This window comes from Carassius gibelio, chromosome B3 (genome assembly GCF_023724105.1).
Source record: "Carassius gibelio isolate Cgi1373 ecotype wild population from Czech Republic chromosome B3, carGib1.2-hapl.c, whole genome shotgun sequence".
NCBI classification, from domain to species: domain Eukaryota; kingdom Metazoa; phylum Chordata; class Actinopteri; order Cypriniformes; family Cyprinidae; genus Carassius; species Carassius gibelio.
Genome location: NC_068398.1, coordinates 26,336,706 through 26,362,408, shown reverse-complemented (window position 1 = coordinate 26,362,408; position 25,703 = coordinate 26,336,706). Strand labels below are relative to the sequence as shown.

Below are 25,703 nucleotides of genomic sequence, written 5' to 3'. Positions count from 1 at the left end.
TTACCATAGACAGTAAAAGAAATTTACACCATTTACACCAGAACGGCTGCAGTGCCAGAAGGACCCCTGTTGTTTTGGTTTTGTCATAGCAGTAAGTGGTTTGATTCCCGCCTGCGCAGAATTCCGCGTTCTCGCATGTGCGATCTCGCGACCCTCGAATCGCTGCTGGGGAAGCGCGTTTTAGGCACTTTGCTCTCTCAGGTACAATATTAACGTTTTTTTTTTTTTTTTTTTGAATGATCGTTTATTGAGACAGTTGAATAAAATAATAATTAAAAATTCCACGCCGATGTAACAAATTGCCTTTCCTCGCGCGTTATTTCCAGAAGCTTCTATGCAGCGCGTGCGTTAATCCCGTGCACAACTCATTACTGGTTATTTACTGCACTGTTGCATTACACAGCTCCTTGGCGTTTCTGGCGTTGCCTGATTTATTAAGCTCGCTCTCTGATCGGACACGTCATGTGACGGGAATAATTATAATTATTTGATAATAATAATAATAATAGTTACGCACGTTTCCTTGTTTTCCAGCTGGTTGTTTTCTCTGCGTGAGTTTGGTCGGTGTTGTGGAATATGGATCCACGGAAAGTGTCAGAGTTAAAGGCATTTGTGCAGCTCTGCAAAGACAATCCATCTGTGCTGCATTTACCAGAGATGGGCTTCTTCAAGAGCTGGCTACAGGGGTCAGTGCTGTTTTTGTGGTTTATGGTTTTGCACTCAGTCCGGATTATAAATGTTATGTTTTTCTATTACTATAATGATAAACTATGAAGTTTGTTGTGTAATAACGTGGGTTTCTATGTCGAAGTGTAGTGTCTGTGTGAGCAGTCGCACCCACATCCAGCGTGACATGTGGCTCCCAGAAAGTTCTAGTTCTGTCCACTTTCGGTGGAGCACTCGGATAAACAAACATCCCTCTGTGACTCATATCAAATCTAAATGTGTTACTTTATTCTAGAATGGGAGCAGACATACCATCACCAACAAAGAATGACAGCTCATCATGCAAGGTAGGAAAAGAAAACAAGAAGAATTAATCATTCAGAATTATTCAGTCTTTATTACACAACCTAAACACACACACACACACACAGCATAACAGTCTGTACATATTATTAATATTATATATAATATATATACAAGGATGTATTAGTGACTATTCATTTACCCTGAATGGGGAAATAAATGCTTTCCACATGTTTCATAGATCTTGAGAGTGAATGTAAACATAACTAGCTTTTTTCAAATGAAATCAATAAATTATGAAATAATCAAATGAATAAATCACATAACATTGCAACAAAGCATTTAATCAAATAAAGCAAAACAGAACTGCATACATTAAATTGTGGATGGAAAATATCTAGCTTTTTTTTTTTCAAACAAAAATGTTTTAATCATTACTTTAAGAATTGCATTTTACTATACAGTATCTCTGTCACAATTGCTTCCAGTTTTAGTGGTTTGTAGTAAAGTTGCATTTAAGTGTGTATTTGACGGTAGTTTTAGATCCATGCCACTTTATGTGATCTTCAACTGTGGCAGGGCTGTTTTATGATATATATATGACCCTGGAGCACAAAACCAGTCTTAAGTCGCTGGGGTATATTTGTAACAACAGCCAAAAATACACTGTATGGGTCAAAATAATAGATTTTTCTTTAAAGCCAAAAATCATAAGGATGTTAAGTAAAGATCATGTTCAATGAAGATATTTTGTAAATATCCTATCGTAAACATATCAAAACTTCATTTTTGATTAGTAATATGCATTGCTTCATTTGGACAACTTTGTTTTGTGTTTTTCTCAAATATTTACATTTTTTTGCACCCTCAGATTCCAGACCTTTAAATAGTTGATCTCTGCAATTTCGAAAAAATTAGAAGAAGAAAAAAAGACCCTTATGACTTGTTTTGTGGTCCAGGGTCACATTTTCTAAAGATTGCTGCTGTCTGTGTTTTCATTTGTCTGTAGGGAAGCTGTCCATGTGATGGTGCCCCCAAAGCAGCGCCAGAACCCAAACCCGAACCTGCCCCGCCATCTGAGAGCTCAGAGAGTGAATTAGGTGGGTTGAGTCTAATATCTCCTTTAATATCTGTTGTTTGTTTGCTCGTTATATGCCATCGCTCTGGCCTTTTCTGTGGATTGTTAATAGCTCTGAACTTTCACAAAACTTTTCGAGCCATTGCTGGCTCACGATTTCGTCTGATAAGAAGCTGATATCTAAACCATTACCATTAACCATTACAGCATTAGTTGCATCATAAATCATCACTTTTTAATAGATTTAAAGCATTGAATAAAAGTATTATTTGTAAAAACACGTGTAGTGTCTGCTGTAGCATAAATATAGTTTATGTTGCAATCCCTAAAAATGTTCCCAGATAACTGGCCAGTAAAGCTTTACCCTGCATGGTCAATTTTTAATCTCATTTGGTGCCTGGTGAGATTTATCATTTGCGAATCTCTGTTTTGGAGAATGTGCCCTTATTTTCTAGCAGCAGTTTCTAATGCTTGTGCTGCTATGTGAACTTTTCTTCAGAAATTGACAATGAAGGAGTGATTGAGCCGGACACAGATGAGCCTCAGGAGATGGGCGATTATGAAAACATGGAGGTAAACACACAATATGGGGAAAAATCAGAATAGGGATAAGAGTTTGTTGTACTGTAAAAGCATACTGCAATGTGCAGAACTCAAAACATCCTCCTCTGTCTAAAAAGACCATTGGTTGAAGATAAAGGCTGGAATACATTACACAAGTAGTTCATAGTTATTGTACGCTTGCTGCTCTATATTATTGTTATTGTAACCTCTGAAGCTGTGACTTAGGTGTTGGGTTGCTCTTTCAAAATACTTTCATCAAGCTCTTAGTGTAAAGTGAAATTATTCAAACGGGATGATGAAATGCTCTCTTTATCGTCAGGTCACAGATGAGATGATGGACCAGGCCAACGAGAAGAAGAATGAGGCTATAGGAGTGTTAGGAGACGGTGCGGAAGCTGCTTCTTATTCGAAATGATGCAATCTGTTATAATCTAATCAAAGCTTATATATCCTTAGTTGTGTTAATAATTAAAAAAAACATGCTAACTTTTCAGGTGACCTACAGAGAGCTCTAGAGCTCTTCACAGAGGCCATCAAACTCAACCCGAAACTGGCCATTCTGTATGCCAAAAGAGCCAGGTATCATCCCATCCCTGCTGTGGTTTTTAGTGACCTGGTTCAATTGGCTGTTGAGTAACTCCGTCTGTTTGTGTCTTTCAGCGTATATGTGAAAATGCAGAAGCCCAACGCTGCCATCAGAGACTGTGACCGAGCTATCAGTATCAACCCAGACTCAGCCCAGCCTTATAAGTGGAGGGGGAAGGCACACAAGTAACGGACTACAGCTAGATTTGGATGGAGGAGGTTTGATTTCTGCCTTGAGGCTGATAAAGATCTCTCGTTCGGACAGGTTGCTGGGTCTCTGGGAGGAGGCCGCTCGAGACTTGGCCATGGCATGTAAACTGGACTATGATGAAGAGGCCAGTGCCATGCTAAAAGAAGTGCAACCAAAGGTATCAATGCAGAACTCTGAACTGGTGATATTATTATTTTTAGAAAAGTTGTTAATTTGCCATTCTGTGAGAACTCTCTTGAATGATGTAATACAGGGGTTCTCAAACCTGTCCTGGAAGCACCCCTGCCCTGCACACTTTGTATTTTGAAACTTCAATGTGTGTCATGTGATCCCGCCTCTCCCTCGCAGGCCAGCAAAATTGTTGAGCACCGGCGCAAATATGAACGCAAGCGTGAAGAACGAGAGATCAGAGCACGGCAAGAACGAGTGAAGAAAGCAAGGGAGGAGCACGAGAGAGCACAGAGGGTAAGAAATCTATTGATTTGCATCCAGCCACTGAATCAGAATTGTCTGCAGTCAGTCATGTTAATGTTTGTCTGTGTGTACAGGAAGAGGAAGCCAGACAGCAGGCTGGAGGGGCACGTGGAGGATTCCCAGGATTCCCAGGTATCTGCTACTAAGCTGTTTATGTATATAAAATAAGCCATATTGACTTGTAGAACAAAATAAGAATAGTTCACCTAAAAATAAAAATGTATCCATGATTTACTCACCCTCAATAATGGCAGTGAATGGGGGTCGAGAATTTGAAGTCCAATAAAGTGCATAAATCCATCTTAAAAAGTGCTCCACATTAGGGTGATTAATTGCATTTGCGGTAATATCGCGAAATGAAAAAAACAAGATTTTTCAACCTCAGAAAAAGCTGCGATTACACTCGGTCACATGACACGCGAGATTAAAGAGGCGTGTTGGGCTTGAAACGGCGCTGTGCAGATCGACCGGTGCATGATATCAAAATATAGCGAGAGCGATTCGAAAGGGTTAGGAGTTTCCTGCTCTGTTATTGCTCTCACTGTACTTTGATGCCATACACTTTTCAGAGGAAGCATCAAGTTGGCAGCATGCGACCGTGTTTCCAAGTCCGGGATTTGGTTTCGTATCCACAGGTTAAGGTGACTCCAAAAACATGATGATAGCCCCTGGAGTAATAATCTTACCAGGACAACCCCCCTCCCCAAAATACATTATTTTACCCCCATAACACAATTTTTACCGGTGGACCACGTCAAAATGCGATTGGGCTAATTTTGAGTAGCAATTGGGTGTATTTTGTTGTGAAAACCTGGCACGCTACACGCTGAGACGTTTGAAAGCATAACTCCAACAAAACGGCGCATTTCATTACTAAAGGCTTTGACTTCAAGATAATTATAGGATAATATATATATATATATATATATATATATGTAATTTGTTTTTTTTATATAAAGTGCAATATACACGTTTACATATGTTTATTACAGTCACTTTGAATGTACAGTCACTTTGAAAAAAAAAGTGCAGTTACATTATTTTCCAAAACCTACTCCACATGTCTCCGGAGGGTTAATAAAGGCCTCGTGAAGTGAAACAATGCATTTGTATAAGTAATAAATTTCCATATTTAAAGCTTTATAAACCATAATCTCTAGCTTCCGTCTTACACATGTTCCTGAGAGAGTGGGAAGCTCCGGCGAGAAGAAACAAGCACAGAAACACAGAGGAGAGAGTAAAACAAAACACTGGTCACAAATTTGATGTAAAGAACATTGTCAGAGGATTTCGATGTAAGCCAAGGTGTAGACAGGTTTTACGCCGATGTCATCCACTCTGATTGTTTTCATCTGAAAGAAGAAAGTCATATACACACAGGATGGCTTGATGGTGACTAAATCATGGGGTCATTTGTATTTTTGGGTGAACCATAAGAGAGATTACTGCAAGATCAACCCCTTTAGTTGTTTGAAATGGTGTAATTGATGTGGATATTTGTTGTTCCTTCAGGAGGTGCTGGTGGAGCTCCTCCGTTTGGAATGCCTGGACTCAATGAGCTATTCAACGACCCAGAGGTTCTCATGGCCATGCAGGTAGTTACTCTCTTACTGCTGAGCACCAGGACGGTGCCTTTACACAGAGATAAACTAAAGTCTAGAGGTCTACACGGGTCCAAAAATTTGTTCGATCCGGGCCCGAGTGGAACCGAGAAATAAAAAAAATAAACTACCTGGAACCGTTGCGGACCGTCGATCATTTGAAAGCTGGACCCAAACTTGGCCAGAAAGACATAGACCCGACTCGACCCAATTGGCACATATTCCACTGCAAATTGCTATTAACAAGTCAATAAAAAAAGTTGCGAGAATGTAACTTTTTGTAGCCTTCTTCCTCGTACCTGACTGTAATGCACACAATCCTCCATGCCAAGGAAGGTCCATCCGTTTTATTCCTCTCTTGCCAAATGAAATGCTTAATCCACTCAGTATTCCAGATTCAAAAGTTCCCTTGTTGTCACGGTGATGGATGACAAATGCAACTTTGCAGTTTAGCATTTTTGGTATCTCGAGTCAACTGGCATAATAATTGAGATTTTCTGCACATTTGGATTATAATAACGACTGCTCGTCCAGTGCCATGGCTGCTGATGTTAGCTTTACTTATTCACTATCATCTCTGTGCTCCTCGAGCCAAAATTTTATTGAGATATAACAACCAGACGGTTAATTCATAATATTATTATGAAAAATTGGGAGAAACTGCAAAGCGTGGTATGGCGGAAAATTTCCCGCCTTCTAAATAAAAAAAGCCAATTGTCAAAGGTTAAGTCAGTGCAGTTCCACCTTGTTTCAAAATACCGACTCGCACTTTCCTCATCCTAATTTTACAAGTTAAAGGTTACAAAACACCACACACAAAGCACTGACTGACTCTGATAACGGCCGAGTGTTCTCCGAGTATGATCAACTCGGGTTTTACACACAATGTTGAACAGACCCAGGACCTGAAGTAATAGACTGGGACCTGACCCGGACCCGACTGACCATTTGAAATATAGCCCGAACCCATACGGATCCCGGGTCAGGTGCTGGGTCCTGCTTGTAGACCTCTTCTACAGTCTAAAGTCAAAGAAGGCCTGTAATAATCAGGGAATTTATTCATTGTATTTTTCAGGACCAGAGAAGTTATCTCAATTAAAACGATATATAATGTATATAATCGATAATCATTATACATTTCTCATGTCTCTTGTCAAATCCATGATGATTCTTAGTTCAAATGGTTCACTAAACAATCAATGTTGAAAACATTTTTTACAATGTAAATGTCTTTACTGTCACTTTTGATCAATTTTATACTAAGTATTAATCTCTTTAAAAAAAAACTTTAAAATTGATGTGTGAATTGATTATTGTTACACAGATGCTTCACAATACATTGGAATCATAAATGAACAATCAAAATTATGAATTGCTATTACTTTTCCTACTTTGGTCTACTTGGGTCAGTTAATAACGATATAGTATTGAACCATGTTCATCAATGTCTATAATAAACTTTCCCGTATCTGACATTCCTGTAATATTTAGATGATAGGTAAATTGTTTATGCATTCTCATTTCCAGGACCCAGAGGTGATGGCAGCATTCCAGGATGTGGCACAGAACCCCGCCAACATCTCCAAGTACCAGAGCAACCCCAAAATCATGGCCCTGATCAACAAACTCAGCTCCAAGTTTGGCGGCCAGCAGCCTTAAAAAGGGATATTTAGGTCCAGTTCCAATACTCTTCTGTAGCTTTTTCTCACTGGGTTTCTTGCCATAAATTACAGACAGCACTAAGCTTAAGAGCCATGTGAGATGCTGATTTTAGACGACTCTGTGCTGATGAAGGAAGAAGAAACTATGAGAGAGTATCAGAACAAGACCAGAGATGTGGCGCATTTTTGGCGGGGTGGGGGGATTCGCTTGAGTGACGCTTGAAATAAGAATTGGGTTTATTCCTTTAAAGTTTTGTTGGGGACAAACTATATTGTGGGCTTCACTGAGGCGGACACATTTAGCACTTCTGATCCTGGTCTCTTCTCCAGAATATTACAGGTTTTGGATTTGAGCCTAATTCAGCCGACAGTTGCTGCATTAACAAACTTGATTTAACAAATGTGTTGTCCATTCAGCAGCCAATCATTCCAGGGATTTAGTATTAATTATGATCACCTTCATCCATTCAGTTTGCTACATAGCTTGTTTGTGGTCTTATCCAGTGGGATCCGGATCAAAATGGGGTCTAGATTATATTTATACATATTAATACATATTCCCTGTCCAAAGCAATCAGTCATTCACTTCCTGTTTAGATATCATGGGTGTTTCTTTTAAATGTTTTGTATTTTGCTCTCCTCACCCTCAGTGTAAGCTAACATTGTTTTGTTTTGTCTCTCATAAATGCAAAAAAGTGAAAATTCAATCATGAACAACTTTCTTATTGTTACAAATTTGCATCTTGTATGGATTTCACCATTTAAATCAATAAACATTTTGGTTGATGCAAATGTGACATCTGTTTTGTTTTGTTTTTTACTTTAAATTGTATTTGACTTAAAGAGATGAATTGAAAAATGAATTGTCATTGTTTACTCACCCTCAGTATGGGAAAAAAACCCTATGGAAGTCAATGGCTACTGTCAACTACCTGGTTACTTACTACCATTCTTCAAAATATCTTCTTTTGTGTTTAATAGATTTGTAAGAGTCCAGTACTGTTTATATGTGAGATATACAGTCCAGGTGCAGTAGAAACTCTTCAACTTAGAACTGACCGGAGAACCAGGGACCTGTACCGTGATGGACAATTTTAGTTTTTTTTTTTAGTACTAGTGACCTTTAATTTGGAGAGAGAGAAACTTGGGGAGTGACTTTTTTTTTTTTTACCTTCAGACTAGCGTAACTGCTTGTATCTGATTGGTCCAGTATGAATTTGAGTTACTATGACAATGAATTGGCCAAGCCAATTTTATGGTAGCTAAAACCCAGAATAGGTGCAAATTAACTTCATGGTATAGGCCCGAGGATCCTTCAACTCAAATGTTTAGATCTGAACTCCTAACTTGAGATTTCTCTCCACATTACTTCTTATTTTAACACAAGAGATGAAGTGACTGGGCTTGTTCCGTTTCTTGCATAAAGCCTTAATGTAAACAACAGCATAAGAATATTTAAGTTGTATTAACACAAGAATCCGATTTCAGAAATATTGCAACTGATAGAGCTTAATTTACAGAGACTTTAATTATAATTTACAGCTCAGAGAGCTGCATACAACACAGAAATAAAAATAAAAAAACTAGCACAACAATTTAAATGTGGAACATCGGGTCCTTTGACAAGGAGAGAATGGTGAAGTCTACACAAAAATGCTCCTCAGGAAAGAAAATCCTGGATCTGAAGCACAGACACTGGGCTGCTAATGGCCATACCTGAACAACAGAGAAACAAAAGATGATTATTAATACAAGCATGGATGTTTGCAACCAATAAAAGGCATGTCAGAAAATATGGGATTAAAACAATGCATTTCTATCATGAGTAATCGAGTAATTTCTATCATGTTTAGCTGCTCATAACTGAATTAAAAGTATTTTGCATATATATATTATATCTTAATAAAATGATACATGATACAGGTTAACCTGAGCATGCTCAAGGGGTCTAGACTTATTTTTCAGTGAACTAAGATTCCCTTTTAATACAGTTCCTTGGTCTGCCTCTATTGTAACGAAGAAACAAAATCACTCACTTCTGGAACTCCCACTCTCTGTTGTCCAGAGGACACACCTGTCTGGTCTTCAGCCAGCGAGAGATGCAGTGGAAATGAAACGCATGCTGCGCAACAAAAACACACAGTTATACCACAACCGAACAGACACAGTCCACATTGAATTCATTTGATTGGTTAGTTGGTCTGTGTGTGTCATCAAACTCACATTACAGACTCCCCAGGCCACTGTACACTCCTCTGATGTAGCTGACGCCTGATTGGCCTGGCACTCTATACCTGAAGAAAGATGAACTAGACCTAAACAACTCACTAAATAACAGCTGACATGGTGTTAAACGAAAAACTGAACTTAGAATACAGTCAGGCGGGAGCTGATACTTACAGAGGTCCATAATGTGATTTCTGCAAATGGCACAGTTGTCCACCACAATGTCCCAAGCCCACAGAGCCACAGCATTCCACTGCAAGAGAAACACGCTTCCGGAATTAATTCAACCGAACAAATCTCCACAATACAATTCCATGGGGATTCAAAACTACTTTATTTTCCAGTGACCCTGAGATCCAACCCAATGTAAATCTCAATTCACCAGGAAATAAAACGCCTGTTACAGATCTACAATCCATTCACAGAGATCAAGTCAAAACTGGCAGAATTTACTTGGTGATATCACTGTAGTACTAATGATTACCATGTGTGTTTTAAAAAAAAAAGTGTTAGAATTGCCTGAAAGTGCCTGTAAAGTCCAAAACGATCAAATCGAACGTTAGAATGAGGTCAGTGTGATTTTGCCAAGTAAGACTTGGCAGTTCCTGGATCAGGATCTTTTGTTGATCCTGGATCAATACTCCAGTCCAAAACTTAACCCAAACCCAATTCCTAAACCTAAACCTACCCATAATTTATTCCTAAAATCAGTGTGAAATGATTAACAAGAGTGTAAAAGCACCTAATCCTGATTGTAAACCTAATACAGACATCTCCTGTAAAGTTATATCTCTATTCTGATCGGGTGATTGGAATGTTGTTCCAGGATAAACAAGGATGTTGAACCAGGAACATGTTGTACTTGGTGAATTCACGCTCACCTTAGATTGAGTCTACGAAGTTCAAAACTGTTCGAATCGTCAAAAATGAGGAAATCTATCGTTCTGAAAACGCCTACGGTGCTCAAAATGGAACGTTTGGAATGCGTCTATGATTCTAAAAATGCTGTCTAGCTAAAGAACTTACTGAGTCTCTGAGTGAGTTCTATTAGCGTTTCATTTATATAGTGGCCTGGTTAAATAACCTCTCGGATTACGCTGCAGAATGTACAAGAGTTCAAATTACATTTGTCTACTTGATATCAAATTCTACATATTTCTGAGACATATGAAAAATTGACTTTAAGAACACATGCAAGTGATTACTATTAAAGAAGAAGAACGTGCAGCGCCGCCGATGCTAGTCGGGGATTATAAACACGCCGCTGTGAAAGAGTTGACATTCTCAAGCGACGAAGCGTCTTAAATGTGTATTTATACTTGACATCAATACTTAATACCGACGTCTAAATACTGTACCTTTTTCACTTCAAAACGCTTTTTACTGGCTCCACTGTTAGCGCCACTCGGGGTGTCTACATCCATCGCGGCCGCCATGTTTGATAATGGTGTGATCTCGCGAGAGTGAGTGAGAACAATAATCAGTGACAGGTTGTCCATAAAATAAAGCAATATTTAGATTTCTGCTTATATTAAACCATAATACTGTATTTGATAAGCTAATTTTCTCAGCGCATCGATTGTAAAGTAAACGTTAATCAAGTGAAAAACAGTAGGTTCCACCGAGATTTGAACTCGGATCGCTGGATTCAGAGTCCAGAGTGCTAACCATTACACCATGGAACCAGTTGATCACTACATCAAATATTTCTATATTTAAAGCAAATCTAAGCACAAACTATCACATATCTTGCAAAATTAAGCATTACAAACACCTTTGCAATCACCTTTGCCATAATATTAATTCCTGTTAGATGTTTGTGTGTTACATATGTTATGTTTTTCAGAAAGTATTGAGAAATATTATAACTTTGTATAACGTTTAACGATATAACTTTGTGAGGAAATTCAGAATATTTCTTTGAATAAAGGATTTATTTGAAATGACACATACGAAAAATTATTAAAACCCTTATTTGAGTTAAACCATATATATATAAAAGACCATAAACCTTCTGAACTCCACACCACCAATCTAACTTACACTGGACACAGTTCCTCAGGTCTACTCAACACAGACTTGTTACTGGAAAAAGCACAGTAAACCATTTCTATAAAAATATTATTGCACTACTGATACTTTGCATAGAATACATTGTTTAACAATACTATTGTACACTCATCCAACTGTATATATTACCACTATTCTTACGTTGCTGCTGTTCATAATGTAATCCTACATTGCATTCCTATATTCTGTGCATACTCTGCTTAATTTCTGTATATAGCAACTCCACTGTACATTGTGTTAATCATAGCTTCACGTACTCTGTACTTATGTATATAAAAAACTATAGCCTTGCAGTTCTGCTAACTGCGTTTCATTGGCTCTGTACTTGTACTCTCCATAATGACAATAAATTTGAATCTAATCTAATCTAATATGCTAAATAAAAAAACAACGTTTGCTGGAATGTTTTATAATTTTAAATAAGTTGCACATTCAAGAACTATGGACAGTGGGCATAAAGACTGAATACAGTGGCAATGGTCTTTAACAGCTTTACCTAAATAGTAAAGGTTTTCACCTGATAAATACATCACTTAGTTTAAATCAAAAACTTTCACTGATGACTTAATCCTTGGTCGCCTTCCCTTTTTTTTCTTGTTTGGCCTGTTCTTTTTCAGGGCCCGCACTGGTTTGAGTTCATCAAACTCTTTTTTCTTTGGTGCCGCTGTCAGTTTGGGCTTTGCTGGTTTAGGATTAGGCTCAGATTGCACAGGTCTGGCCTTTGTGGTCCGCATGGGTTTGTTTGGTATAGGGTCTTTGGTAGGGATGGAGCTCTCCTTGAAGGAAGGAGCATTTTCTCCAGAACAGTTCTTAAAGATGGTCGCCTCCATCACAGACTGACCTCGCAGCTCAGAGGGGTAACCGCACATGGCCTCAACCCTCAGACTCGCATTGTTCAACCATCTGAAAGAAAGTTGAGATAGATAAATTGATTCCTCCTTACTCTTTTTTTTTTCAGAAATTGTACTGCTTTTATACATTTGGAAAGTCTTCCAGCCTTAAATCCCCTGAAACCCTGGCGTAATGTAATGTTTAATATACTTCATGGTGTTAATAACAAATAATGGAATATATTTTTGCTCAAAAGTAATCTAAAAGTAATCAAAAAGTAGTCCGTTATAGTATATTTGTAATCCAATAGATAATTTTAATAATAATTTAATAACAACAATACATTACAAATGATAATTTCCATCATGTGATTTTTATCAGTAATAAACTATAATTTGTAAGACAGAACAGCAGATGAGTGGATGGATATCTCACCTGTAAAATGGAAGTAATTTGCAGTCACACATTAATGGATTTTTGTTGAGGGTAAGATATTGAAGTCCAGTAAGAGGTGAAAGGTCAGGCAACTCCTCTAACTGATTCTCTTCCAGAGACAAAGACAACAGACCAGGACCAAACCCTGCCAGAGAACTCGCACTCATCTATGACCACAAATCATACAAGGAGACAGAGAAAGAACATTTTCTGTTATCCAGATTAGTAAAAGCAAGGATTAACTGTTGTTTCTTTATCATTTAAAGGAATAGTTCACTCATAAAAGGAAAATTCTGTCATTAATTATTCACCCTCACATCATTCCCAACCCATAAAACCTTTATGAATTAAGATGTTTTAATGAAATCCCAGAGCTTTCTGTCCCTGCACAGACAACAACACAACTGACACGTTCAAGACCCAGAAAGAGGCACGTTGAAGCCTGACACGGAACAGAAGATTGGTTGAATAAATTAGTTATTTTTGTTTTTCTTTGCCCATAAAAAGTATTCTTGTAGTTTCATATAATTACTGTCGATCCACTGATTTAGCAATATCCTTACTACCTTCCTGGGCATTGATCGTGAGACATTAATGACAGAATTTTCATCTTTGGTTGAACTATCCCTTTAATAGTGCATCACATGATCTCATGTAGTTTGTCGTTTGACCTGTACCTTCTGAAGACTCATTCTATCAATGTGCAGGTGCTTCAGACCTTCAGCCACTGACAAAAACGCTCTTGGCCCAATCCAGCGAATCGGATTCCCTGAGAGGCGGAGCTCAGACAAACGAGGGGCGTGGCCTAGTGCATCACTCGGCACTTCTGTTAGCGCATTAGCTTCAAGATGAAGGACATCCAGCTTGTGTGCCGGATCCAGAGCTTTTGGCACTATGGATGTGATGGTGTTATTACTGAGGTAAAGGCCCGACAGCTGGGGGACCGGGGAGAGGAGCCCTGAAGGCTCTAGTTTGGCTATCAGGTTCCTCTCCAGATGCAGCTCGAGGAGTTTGGGGATCTGAGCCAGTGTGTCTGAAGAAGGAAACCGAGTGAGTTTATTGCCTTCCAGGTGAAGGTACATGATCTCATGGGCACCTTCGAAGGTTTTTGTGTCCAGGGAGGACAGCTGGTTGTTGGACAGGTAGAGGTACGTTAGCCCCTTCATGCCCCGGAAGGCGCCACCCTCGATCTCATGGATCATACAGCTGTCCAGGTGTAGAGACACCACCTCTGGGACACCGGGGAAACTGTTGCTAGGAAGATAATGGAAATGGTTTCCACGCAAGTCAAGCAGAAGAGTGTTGCCAGGGAAACCAGTGGGCACTTTAGTGTGGCCGCGGTCCTCACATGTAGCGTGCTGAACTGCAGCCTTGATAGTGAGCGTGAGGAGAACACAAAATGTGGTGAGACGGAGATATGTATTAGATTTAAGGTATAGTTCAGCCAAAATTAAAATCTGCTGACAGTTTACTCACACTCAGACCATCCAAGATGTAGATGAGATTTAGAGAAGCTTAGCATTACATCACTTGATCACCAGTGGATCCTCTGCAGTTAATGGGTGCCATCGGCAACAGTTTGACGTTATAAATGTCTTAATGATATATTTGTTTCTTACAAACAAGATTTCACTTTACAATATGTCAACTGATAGTCGTGTGGGTTAATTGTGGATTACTGTAATGTTTTTATCAGCTGTTTGGACTCTCATTCTGACGGCACCCATTCACTGCAGAGGATTCATTGGTGAGCAAGTGATGCAATGCTACATTTCTTCAAATCAGTTCTGATGAAGAAACAAACTTTTGCATGGCCTGAGGGTGAGTAAAGTTTCAGCAGGTTTTTGGGTTCAAAACTATTCATTTAAGTGAATATTTCTGTATAACTGACAAAAACAAGGAATCTGTTAAATTATGAATAAATAACTAAAATTCCCTCCGCCCTTCCGAGCCTTTCTCACCTCACAATGGCAATTCTTTGGGCATTTGCTCTTTTTCTTTGGCTTGGCAGCTGGCACAGCCTTTTCTTGCTCTCCATCTTCTTCTTTTGCTTCTGTTTCTATCAGATCCGGCCTCAGCTCGTCATGTGGTCTGCAGCGGAGGTCCTGTTCTTGAACATTTTGTAGAGGCTCATCTGAGAGGTGTGGGGGCCAAGCACAGGCCCCATAGAGCTTGATTCCTGAGCTCAGCGTCCACATCTTCAGCGCTCGCAGTAAACACGTACATCTGATCGGGTTCCCTGTATGACAATGTTTTATTTTTTTAAGATGAACAAATGTAATGTAACCTTGAACAATAATATTAATGCAATGATAATTCCGCTATTGTTACTCTACTTAATTATTGTTACTCTTTTACTCTAATTACAGCTATTGTTACTGCTCGTGTTGTTGTTTTTGTAATAGCTATATGACATTTCCAATATAAAAATTCATATAATTACTAGAATAAAATATATTTATACTGGTTTATACTGATATTTATACTGAAAATAATTGTACTGACTGAAAGGTTAGTGTTGTAACAGACTAAATACTGAGACCGTGGGCAATGCTGTATTCCTGCTTACCGCTGAGGTTAAGGTTGGTGAGCTGCGAGGACACTTTGAGGGCCTGTATGTAAGGGAGCTGGTTGAAGCTCAGATCTAGGTGAGAGATGTGAGGAGACAGAGACAGAGCTGATTCAGACAGGTCCTGCAGAGCCATGTGGTGCAGAGACAGATGTGTGAGTTTGGGCATGGACACACTCTCCTCCACCAGATATGTCATGGGGTTAAAACTCATATCCAGGTGAGTCAACTCCATCAATCTGAGACGAAGAAAGACAACAGTCAGTTCTGAAGGTCTGAGCATATCTAAAATCAACAATAATTAATTTGGTTTGTCAAAAATCAGTGGCTACCTGGTCATAGTTTTGGTAGGAAAGTACTGGAGTTCATTATGGTCCAGGTTCAAGTGTGTGAGTGCAAGAAGACCAGCAAAGGCTTCAGTCGCCAGATTGTTTAGAGAGTTATGACTCAAACGCAGCCACTGGATATTCAGCATTCCCTGAGAGACAGATGATTGGGAATTACTCAGGAGGAAAATGATTCACAACAGAAGATTATCACACAAACCACCCAACAAAATCAGTGTAAACTCAGATTGGAAACTCAGATTGGAAAGATTATAACATAAAGTAATGGGACTCTTTGAAAGAATTCTAGAATTCACCACAAAAAAGAAAAGAGATATATATTCTCAAATGAAAGTATTATTGTGGTAAGATTTTTTCATGTTTTTGAAAGAAGTCTCTTATGCTCAACAAGACGGCCATTGTTTGTTTAAAAAAACATTAAAATTAAAATAGTACGATTTGAAAATAATTTAGCAATTTAAATGAACTGTTTTCAATTATATATATATTTTATTCTTGTGATGAATGTTCAGCATCATTACTCCAGTCTTCAGTCTCACATGATCCTTCAGAAATCACTCTAATTTTACTGATTTGCTGCTGAGGAAACTTTTCTTATTAATCTCCATGTTGCTTAATATTCTGTGGAAACTGTTATGTTCAATAAAAGAATGCATAAAAGAACAGCGTTTATTTGAAGCAGGAATATTTGGCAACATTTCAAACGTCTTCTCTTTCACTTTTACTTAATGCATCCTTGCTGACCCCAAATTGTTGACGGTAGTGTACCTGGAATGCCATGTTGGGGAGGTAGACTAGCTGGTTATGAGTGAGGGAGAGCAGGGTTACAGAGTTTAATGCAGCAAATGCTCCAGGGTGGATCTCTTCAATGCGGTTCCGGTCTAAATACAACTGCTTCAGTGATGATAGACCATCAAACGATTCCTACAGGTGAGGAGACGATAACAACACAGCTAAAGACAGACACATTTCAAACCATCAGCCTAAGAATGATTTGATTCACACTTCCACATCTTAAAGAAGATACCTGGTAGAGGATGTCTATCTTGTTGTTAGTGAGGTCAAGCTGCACCAGACGTGAAAGCCCCCGGAGCGCTCCCTCTCTGACGGACTGGATACTACATCCCTGCAGGTTCAGGTGGGTCAGGTAGGAGGTGTGTTTGAACGCATTTTTAGGCAGTTCCCCAAGATTATTCCTCTTCAGGTCCAGTTTCACTGTGATCTGAGATAAAAGCCATTGCAAATACTGCATATGAGTGTGTTGATCCACTTGCTCACAGATCAGACAGTAAACTCTGATCATGATATTAAGACACAAGCATGATGACTTTCTGTGGTGCTCTATACTGGACATGGAAAGTCACACTCACCTCATTTATAGTAGGAGGAATATGTGTGAGATTCTTCCCTACACACGTCACAGTGAGCTTTGTGTCGTCGCAGACACAGACTCGTGGGCATTTTGCAGTCTGACCCGCAGGAACAGAGATTGTTAAGAACAGAAGCAGACGTGATACTATCAGCCTCATGGTGCCGTCCTCCTCCAGCTGAAGGGATAAAAAGGAAACTGATTATTATTTGAACATAATGGAAAAGAATATGTATATATATATATGAAGAGTTCAGATGCAAAAGCCTCTAAATGCCATCTGAAATTTTCATCTAAAATTAGGATTTTTTTCAGGCTCCTATATTTATGTTCAGTTATTTCACTTTAATAGCCTGGAAAAGGACCTGCACATTGTCATTAAAGTAAAATGACTCAACCTAAGCATAGGAGCTTGATAAAAATCCTAATTTTAGATGAAAATTTCAGATGGCATTTAGAGGCTTTTGCATCTGAACTCTTCATATACAGACAAGATGGTGCAAAGTCCAATCACCACATAATACTTGTGTATTTAAACACCATAGGTAAATTCTGGCATTATGACCTCTGATCCCATCCTGACCTTAAGACAGTTAACACAGTGGTAGCACATTTCACAGGGCTCCAAACTTTAGTGCATGAATGGAGAAAGACAAAGACGTATTTTACTCATTTTCATTTTTAAATCTTACAAATGTGCTCATTCAGACGGTTTCAAGAACCTAACTTGATAAGAGTGGGGATGAAAACCCTTAATATCATTGAGCTGAATGTAAACTACTGTTTCTGCAAAAAGATGATGAAAGAAATGACAACTCACCTCTGATACGGGTTTAAGCTAAATATAATCCCAGAACTGGAAATTCTGCAGCTCTAAACTTGACGGTGATGAGGAAATATGTTCTTTATCTTGCAAGGGTGTTACTTTTCATTGCTTGTTTGTTTAATATTACAACTAAGCTTTTAGCCTGCAGTCTTTCATCTATGCCTTCTGTTCTCCTCCACTGCTCCACTGTTTGACTCGCTGATGTGAATGAGAGAAGAATGGCCCCGCCTGTAGATGCCATATACCGTTGGGCGTTTACCTTACAGAACAAATACCTTTCTTTCAATTTAAAATAGCAGGCAACTTGCCTTAAAACCATCAACTAGCCAGGGTTTAAAAATGAGTGAGGTCTGTGGTGTGATTTGCACTATAATAACCCCACATACAACTCATATACACTAAAACTTTAAAAGAGACAGATATGACAATGTTTGTGATTGTTAAATTATATCATTTAATTCACCATTGGTTAGGTTAGGTGTATATCATTTTATCAGTTGTTTATTATTTATTCAACAATATCTATAACTGTTATAGTTTTCAGTAATAACCATAATAAACGTTATATAGAGGCTAACTTTGTCAAGTGCTCTTATGAACGTGACTTTGTGAAAATGTTACTACACTCAATGAAATAGCATAGATGTAACCTACTTGTTCTACAGATCTCTGCACTGTGCTATTGTTTTGATAGTGTTGATAACACATCTGACAGATAATATCAAGGTTTTTTTTCATTTGCATTTGCCTTCCTGAATGTGGTATCCTATCACCCTCAACAATAACATGTCCGTGGGCTCTTTTGATTACTGTCAGCTTAAGGTCCAGCGAGTGTTGCCAGATATTGCTATGAAAACAAATAGAAAACCAAAAATACAAATACAAATAAATCAACATGAGTTCAAATATTTTGTAAATAAGATAAGATACAGATATCAATCCCCTAAACAGAAACTGTCACCTCTATTAACTTTCTAAATTGTCAAATTAAGTAGAAAAGACAAGTCCAAAGTTATTTATAGGCTAATAACTGGATCTGGCAACATTACCTTCCTTGCCTGCCCTATTGCTATTGAAAATATATCAGGTAATGGACCTCGTCCTTTACGCAGAGCCCCTTGGCTCTCCTACAACCTTCAAGATACATCCTTATAGTGAACAATTCTGATTCCAAAACATCACAAATCATAAAAAAAAAGTGTGAGTGTTTTACACTACAATTCTTTAACCAGTTTCACTACAGCAGGCATAGACACCTTTGGTCCTGGAGGGCCACTGTCCTGCAGAGTTTAGCTCCAACCCTAATTAAACACACCTGAAAAAAGGCATTCAGTGTTTTCAGGATTACTAGATATAGATACAGGCAGGTGAGTTTTTATGAGGGCTGAAGCTAAATTCTGCGGGATAGTGGCCCTCCATGACCGGAGTTGCCTATCCCTGCACTACAGCATTCATACATATCCATCACTTTTACAAAGGTTCCAATTAAATTTATAGGCATTTTTGAATGAGAGTCGGGAGATGGATGCTGGTTATCCGTAGAATGGTTGCAGTTTGGGCATCTACCAGCAGGGGCAATAATGTCCACGTTAACAAGTCAAGCCTAAGGACAGATTTTTTATAATGTGACGTCAAATCATTTGTATATCTAAGTGAGAAAAAACAATATATGAGCATGTTTAGTTAAGTTTGGGTTTTGCTGGTTAACAAACACAAAAAGCCAGTAACGCCACATTTAAACAGTCAGGAAGCGATGGGCGTGAAATTCAACTTGATTGATGTGTTCTCCAAATAATCGTAGCTGTACATCGGCGCTGCTAACCAATCAGGTTTAAGGAGAACGGAAACCCCCGAGCATGTGCGAAACTCTCCGAAAACCACTTTTGGATATATAAGTTGCGTACAAGGGGCGGCGGTGGAAGTTATACATCAGAACTGCTTCTGCAAATCTGAATTTTGTGTCAGATCGGAAGTAAAACCAATATATTTCTTTTAAGAGCAGAGAATGGATCGTTTTCACCTGTTCGCGTTTTTAATTTGTCTCTCAATTGCGGACAGCCAAGCAATAATCAGGTGAGTGCATCAATTCTAAAAAGTTATTATCGATGTAAGCGCGTTTTATGCGAACATATTTGATCAGGAAACATTTTGCTTATTAACACTACAAACACTAAAAAAACTTAAATAGCCCCATTACGACTTTTGCACATTAACTTTCACTATATAAATCACCAAGTTTATCTGTATTTGGATAAACACATTCTTCAAACAACAATCCGATGCATTATGTTTCATAATATGAATCAAGCTGCTAAAAACAGTGCTGCTTACGACGTTTCGAAGTTTGATACAGCATCATGATCTGATATTTAGGAGCAGGAAGTTGAACTCGGATGACTGTGATCAGTTTCATGTGTGAACTGCTGTGGTTGAGGTGCGACATTGGGTAAACCTGCATCTACAATGAAAACGAGAGGGAGAGGCGAAAAACTTAAACGTTATTTATAATAAGAGGAGCTGACTGACATGCATGCTTGCAATTTTGACAGTTTCGTTGCTTATAAAGTCAGCGTTGTCATTGGACTTCGTTGTCGGATCTTAATGAAACAGTGCACAAACGCCATCTAAACGCTATGTCAATCAGTAAGCACGTTTATTTTATATTTTTCCGCCTCACAGTGATACAATTAAAGTGCTCACCAGTCACTGCACATTTAGATTGTTGACGTGCGGTTGACCAATCACAGTTCGCTTTGCTCATACGTAACGATTAGGGGGCGGGGTTATCTAAGCTGTATCATTACACCACAACAATGAGACTTAAAGGTCTCTGCAGAGCAAAAGTGGGCGTTTATCACCATGTGGGTGGTTTAAAACTGCTGGGTGTTTCTGAATCATGCAATCTAAATGATCCCCCTTACCCAACCCCATCCCTAAACCTAACGTCACTATTACATCAACCAATCAGGTATCATGGTGTAAAAACACCTTGATCTTGTAACTCCCATTGCTTTCCTGCAGAGACCTATACTTGACAACAATAGACAAGTCTGGGTAAAAAAAAAAACTACATAACGGTGCCGCGATCTAAACAAATTATTGTCTAGAAGAAAAATAAGACGTTATGCCATAGCAACAACAAGTCTAATTTTCTTCGAGAAATAAAAATCTACTCCGGATTATTCATTAAATGCCTTGTTTGATCATTGGTGTCGTGTTGTGATGGCAAGTTTTATAGATGTGGTGCACTACTCGAAGCAGGTGTTTTATTGCTTGCTCACTGTTGTATGTCTAGAATTCCTCTGCACAAGATGCGCACTGTGCGCCGCATACTGGCAGAGAACGGGAGGACTATTGACGAGATCAAATCCATGGCCAGAGAGGAAACCAACCAAGTCAGATTTTCATCGCCCTCCACAACACATTCACCATCACCAACAAAACTGCCTCCACCTATTGAGAAACTCACCAACTTCATGGATGTAAGGCAATGTGGAATCAGTCCCTGATTATGCATTATGGTTTTTGAAAGAGGAATGTAATAAGTCCAACTGTCCTTTCTCTCATTCCAGTCGCAGTATTTTGGAGTGATCAGTATTGGCACCCCTCCGCAGGACTTCACTGTGCTGTTTGACACTGGATCATCCAACCTCTGGGTTCCCTCCATCCATTGCTCCTACCTGGACATTGCATGCTGTGAGGGTTGTTTTGGGTCATCGTTTTGATATGTATCGTGTTTTCCGTTACTAAAACGTCTTCATAAAATGTCTCTCAGGGTTGCACCATCGCTACAACTCTAAGAAGTCGAGCACGTATGTCAAGAATGGCACGGAGTTCTCGATCCGGTACGGCAGAGGCAGTCTCTCTGGCTTCATCAGTCAGGATACAGTCACCGTGAGTAAAGACTACATCGTGAGAGCTGTAAAAGCTCCAAAAGAATAGGAAAAGCATCATAAAAGTGACTACTATATCACAGGCCACTAAAGAAATCCAATAGATATGTGTGGAAAACAGATCAACGTTATAAAAAAAAAGTAACCAATAATGTCGCTGATGCTAGTACTATTTTATTATATATTATTTATATTTTTAGTTTTTAGTAATTTTATTAGGTGCAGTTGTCTTTTTTTTTTTATTATATTCTTCAAAATGTTTGAAGTATTTAAGTACTTCAACATAATGCAGGAATATATTGCGCAATTAGTTTTCCTGATTTTTGCTTTGGTTTAAAGTCAAGGTAGAGCTGACCACAGCTAAGCCACTCTGGATGATTTCTGGCAGTCAGAAGAAGAAGAAAAAAAAATCACGTGGTGTATGATTGGCACAGACTCTAAATTATTTCTTTTTACAGATTGTGACTCCACCCGGTTCAGACCAATATTAAGCACGTTTAGTTTAGTTGTTATCCAATTTGAGAATGCATAGTGTTTAAATATATCAAGCAGCTTTTGAAGCATGTTATGCATGAGTTTATGTTCGCTTCACAAGTTTGGTAGTGTGTGTGTGATCCTCAGTCATTTATAGTATGATGCCTAGTTTTTCTCGAACCATTGACAAAGTACAGCACACTGTTTGAGGCATCAACATTCCCCAAAACTGACCCGTTTGTTTCTGTCTGTAGTTGGCAGGGCTGAAGGTGCCAAACCAGCAGTTTGGTGAGGCAGTTAAACAGCCTGGGATTGTGTTTGCGGTGGCACGTTTTGATGGCGTCCTGGGCATGGCATACCCCTCCATTTCTGTAGACGGGGTCACGCCGGTGTTTGACACGGCCATGGCTGCCAAAATCCTGCCTCAGAATATCTTCTCTTTTTATATCAACCGGTGAGCTGCTCGTTTCAAGGTTCATTTGATTGTTTCTTCTAATTGTTTAGCCAAATGGTAGACACTTAATATTGACATGAGAAAGTTTGGAAGAGAAACCTAGTTCCTCTATTTCCTTCTCCATTTCATTTTTAAAATGGTGAAGAATGTGGCAACAAATGTAGACCGAAAGAATTTGTATTTATTCTTGTTAAACGGTAATGCATGACTCCTATTTATGCTTTTCAAAGCGCATGTGCATGTTACAGCCAATATATCACAGTATAGTCAATTGTTCTGTCTCTTTTACTAACTGAGTGACTCATGACTAAAATGTGCACATGTGGGTCAGGCTTTGCCTACTTTTTGGGACCAAGATGCATAACATTTTAAAAATCCCTTCGGTTGTAGGGACTTTCCTCGAAATGGCTTAATGCACATGCTAATTCTTGTTGGTAAATGTTGTGTGTAGGGACCCCGCAGGTGAAGTTGGAGGTGAGCTGATGCTGGGAGGTTTTGACCAGCAGTACTTTGACGGTGATCTGCATTACGTCAACGTCACACGAAAGGCCTACTGGCAGATAAAGATGGATGAGTATGTGATCACCATTACCATACAAGCCATGTTTCCAATATTCTTGCTTATATTGGTTGTTTTCCAACAGAGTTCAGGTGGGTGGCACTCTTACCCTCTGTAAAAACGGATGCCAGGCAATCGTTGACACAGGAACATCAGTGATCACGGGGCCGGTTCAAGAGGTGCGGGCGCTGCAGAAAGCCATCGGAGCCATACCTCTGCTTATGGGAGAGGTGAGGAGCATTCCTGCTAAAATACACCTTCATCAACATTTATAATGCTTATTTATCCTTTCAATTTGCTGACTTGTCCACTGCCATGTATTTCCAGCATAAATTGAGGAAGTTGTAAAGTAAACATTTCCTCTTTTTCTAGTACTGGATTGACTGTAAGAGGATTCCATCACTTCCTGTTGTTTCCGTCAGCCTGGGAGGGAAAATGTTCAACTTAACTGGAGAGGACTATGTTCTGAAGGTAAGTCCCTTTTTTTTTTTTTTTTTTTTACAGAATCTGGTGTGGTTTTTCCTTGTACTCCGCTGAGGTTGGAAACAGGAACATACACCGTTATGTTGTGAAAGTCGTGACATTTGCAGATTATGGGAACCTATGCTCTGAAATGGTGCTCTGCATTTAACCCATCCAAGTGGACACACACACACACACCGTGAACACACACCCAGAGCAGTGGGCAGCTATAGATCCAGCGCCCGGGGAGCAACTGGGGGTTCAGTGCCTTGCTCAAGGGCACTTCAGTCATGGGTATTGAGGGTGGAAGAGTGCTGGGATACCTTTTCACCTTCATACACGCTTCCATCCATTTCAAAGAATAAGTCAACAAAAAAAATTAAAGTTTATTTAAAAAAAAAAACGGAAAAAAAGAAGAGGAAAAAAAATGATCCTCTTCAGTGAATGGGTGCCATCAGAATGAGAGCCCAAACTGCTGATAAATGCATAACTGTAATCCACCAGAAATGCTGCATGTTTAAAAGAAACCAATCCAACATGAACTTTAAACATTTTTCATGTCACAAGGCATTAATTGTTGGACTGGAGTGGTGTGGATTATTGTGATATTTTTTTATCAGCTGTTTGGACTCTGATTCTGACGGCACCCATTCACTGCAGAGGAACTAATGGTGAGCCAGTGATGTGGTGATCATTTCTCCAAATCTGTTCTGATGGTGAAACAAACTCTTATTAAAATAAAATCTTATTTGGCCTGAGTCTGAGTAAACATTCAGCAAATCTTCATGTTTGGTTGAAATACTCCTTTAATTACAGAGACCGCATTTTCTTTCTATTGTACACCAAAAAAAAAAAAAAATCAAATCCAAATGCTCTTATGTTTGGAATCGAATCAAATCTCAGGACATTGATTAAAACTGCTTTGGAAATGAATGCAGCATTGATTAATTGAACACTTTGAATCAATCTTAACTCCCTTCTGTCTTTTCTCAGATCTCTCGCATGGGTGTGAGTGTTTGTCTGTCTGGCTTTATGGCGATGGATATCCCACCTCCTGCCGGGCCGCTGTGGATTCTGGGAGATGCGTTCATTGGCCGCTACTACACTGTTTTTGACAGAGAGGCAGACCGCGTGGGCTTTGCTCCTGCTAAATGAAAAACAATCACATGGTGTTGTACTGGACCATTAACAGTACAGAACATTTCTGATTGAAGTTTGCAATTTGAAATATGCAATGTAAAGAAATCAACAAATGCCTGCATATCATGACGTGTTTTTCCAAGCATTAAACTCAAAGTAAAACTGAAAAAGAAGAAATGAGTTTAACTTGTTGAGCTAGGGATTCTCTGTACTTCCCCTCGAAGCCTTGTTTCAATGGATGAATTAAAAATAAAAGATGTATTTTTAGTTTGTAATTAAGCTATTAATTGTTTTTGTAGAACATTTCATAAAAGATTGGATATATTGCTGGTAGATTAATAGTACTTCGGATTTGTGGTTCTCATAAGTTTTTGTCAGATGACTTTTGTGTGTAAGTGTGTAAACCATTTTGATAATGCTGGTGTATCATACTCAATTTATAACACTGAAATGAACTGTATTTTCTGTTAAAGCTGATCAAGTCTACTTGGCTTCTTTATTGTCTAATCATTTAACTCAAAATCACAGCAAAAGTTCTTCCAAACCTGAAGTTAAATAAAGTTTTGTTTGTAGTTGCTTGTTTGATTTCATGCTCTGCTGTCTGTAGTTGAATTTACTTTGAAAAATGTTTTTGTCTTAACTGCTTAACTGATAGAGGTTTTCCACTTTTTTTCTATTTTGTAATTTGTAAGCCGTTGATTTGATTGACTGACTGCATCTCTAGCCCTACGGAAACCAGACATTGATTTAGTTCCTGCATCTGTTTCCTGTGATGATTCAAAATGTTCATCACATGACATCTAGAGTCAGTTTAGCACATTACATTTAACACATCACTGTTTACCTTTGGCCGAAATTCTGTCATAATGCTAATGCAACCACAGTTTAAAGGTGTGTGGTTGGTT

The 25,703-nt window shown here is 38.8% G+C and overlaps 4 protein-coding genes, 1 long non-coding RNA gene and 1 other non-coding gene across 6 annotated transcripts; 2 read left to right on the top strand and 4 right to left on the bottom strand.

Moving 5' to 3' along the window:
- Positions 1–42: 42 nt before the first annotated feature.
- Positions 43–7,940, top strand: LOC127953576 (hsc70-interacting protein). The gene is made up of 13 exons (XM_052552777.1): positions 43–201; positions 535–686; positions 962–1,013; positions 1,979–2,069; positions 2,547–2,620; positions 2,931–2,997; positions 3,106–3,190; positions 3,272–3,382; positions 3,462–3,564; positions 3,756–3,872; positions 3,956–4,013; positions 5,394–5,476; positions 7,010–7,940. The coding sequence occupies exons 2-13, from the start codon at positions 577–579 to the stop codon at positions 7,139–7,141; spliced, it is 1,083 nt and encodes a 360-aa protein (XP_052408737.1). The 5' UTR covers positions 43–201; positions 535–576; the 3' UTR covers positions 7,142–7,940.
- Positions 7,941–8,652: 712 nt separating this feature from the next.
- On the bottom strand, positions 8,653–10,886 carry LOC127953577 (RING-box protein 1-like). Its single transcript, XM_052552778.1, has 5 exons — positions 10,728–10,886; positions 9,544–9,622; positions 9,367–9,437; positions 9,180–9,265; positions 8,653–8,859 (listed from the first exon to the last, which is right to left on the bottom strand). The coding sequence occupies exons 1-5, from the start codon at positions 10,866–10,868 to the stop codon at positions 8,847–8,849; spliced, it is 390 nt and encodes a 129-aa protein (XP_052408738.1). The 5' UTR covers positions 10,869–10,886; the 3' UTR covers positions 8,653–8,846.
- A 96-nt stretch (positions 10,887–10,982) lies between these two features.
- Positions 10,983–11,054, bottom strand: trnaq-cug (transfer RNA glutamine (anticodon CUG)). The gene has a single exon. It is a non-coding gene; the product is annotated as a tRNA-Gln (tRNA).
- Positions 11,055–11,972: 918 nt separating this feature from the next.
- On the bottom strand, positions 11,973–17,979 carry chadla (chondroadherin-like a). Its single transcript, XM_052550690.1, has 10 exons — positions 17,811–17,979; positions 16,992–17,168; positions 16,649–16,843; positions 16,390–16,545; positions 15,607–15,752; positions 15,275–15,513; positions 14,667–14,944; positions 13,383–14,075; positions 12,706–12,872; positions 11,973–12,342 (listed from the first exon to the last, which is right to left on the bottom strand). The coding sequence occupies exons 2-10, from the start codon at positions 17,148–17,150 to the stop codon at positions 11,973–11,975; spliced, it is 2,403 nt and encodes an 800-aa protein (XP_052406650.1). The 5' UTR covers positions 17,151–17,168; positions 17,811–17,979.
- Positions 17,980–19,303: 1,324 nt separating this feature from the next.
- LOC127951852 (uncharacterized) lies at positions 19,304–21,102 on the bottom strand. The gene is made up of 2 exons (XR_008152752.1): positions 20,148–21,102; positions 19,304–19,419 (listed from the first exon to the last, which is right to left on the bottom strand). It is a non-coding gene; the product is annotated as an uncharacterized LOC127951852 (long non-coding RNA).
- On the top strand, positions 19,680–25,370 carry LOC127951850 (cathepsin D). The gene is made up of 9 exons (XM_052549927.1): positions 19,680–19,889; positions 21,112–21,298; positions 21,389–21,512; positions 21,592–21,710; positions 22,438–22,637; positions 23,089–23,211; positions 23,282–23,426; positions 23,569–23,667; positions 24,652–25,370. Exons 1-9 carry the CDS (start codon positions 19,822–19,824, stop codon positions 24,811–24,813), a joined length of 1,227 nt encoding a protein of 408 aa, XP_052405887.1. The 5' UTR covers positions 19,680–19,821; the 3' UTR covers positions 24,814–25,370.
- Positions 25,371–25,703: the final 333 nt, after the last annotated feature.

Coding starts and splice junctions, on each gene's coding strand:
- chadla (XM_052550690.1), bottom strand. CDS start 17,150: ATGAGGCTGATAGTATCACGTCTGCTTCTGTTCTTAACAATCTCTGTT. Junction 12,873..13,382: donor ATAGAATGAGTCTTCAGAAG/GTACAGGTCAAA, acceptor TTGTGGTCATAG/ATGAGTGCGAGTTCTCTGGC. Junction 12,343..12,705: donor AAATTACTTCCATTTTACAG/GTGAGATATCCA, acceptor ACTTTCTTTCAG/ATGGTTGAACAATGCGAGTC.
- LOC127953577 (XM_052552778.1), bottom strand. CDS start 10,868: ATGGACAACCTGTCACTGATTATTGTTCTCACTCACTCTCGCGAGATC. Junction 9,623..10,727: donor AGCGTTTTGAAGTGAAAAAG/GTACAGTATTTA, acceptor TTTCTCTTGCAG/TGGAATGCTGTGGCTCTGTG. Junction 9,438..9,543: donor AAATCACATTATGGACCTCT/GTAAGTATCAGC, acceptor ATCTTTCTTCAG/GTATAGAGTGCCAGGCCAAT.
- LOC127951850 (XM_052549927.1), top strand. CDS start 19,822: ATGGATCGTTTTCACCTGTTCGCGTTTTTAATTTGTCTCTCAATTGCG. Junction 21,711..22,437: donor TCAGTCAGGATACAGTCACC/GTGAGTAAAGAC, acceptor TTCTGTCTGTAG/TTGGCAGGGCTGAAGGTGCC. Junction 23,427..23,568: donor TACCTCTGCTTATGGGAGAG/GTGAGGAGCATT, acceptor CTCTTTTTCTAG/TACTGGATTGACTGTAAGAG.
- LOC127953576 (XM_052552777.1), top strand. CDS start 577: ATGGATCCACGGAAAGTGTCAGAGTTAAAGGCATTTGTGCAGCTCTGC. Junction 2,621..2,930: donor GCGATTATGAAAACATGGAG/GTAAACACACAA, acceptor CTTTATCGTCAG/GTCACAGATGAGATGATGGA. Junction 3,191..3,271: donor CTGTATGCCAAAAGAGCCAG/GTATCATCCCAT, acceptor TGTGTCTTTCAG/CGTATATGTGAAAATGCAGA.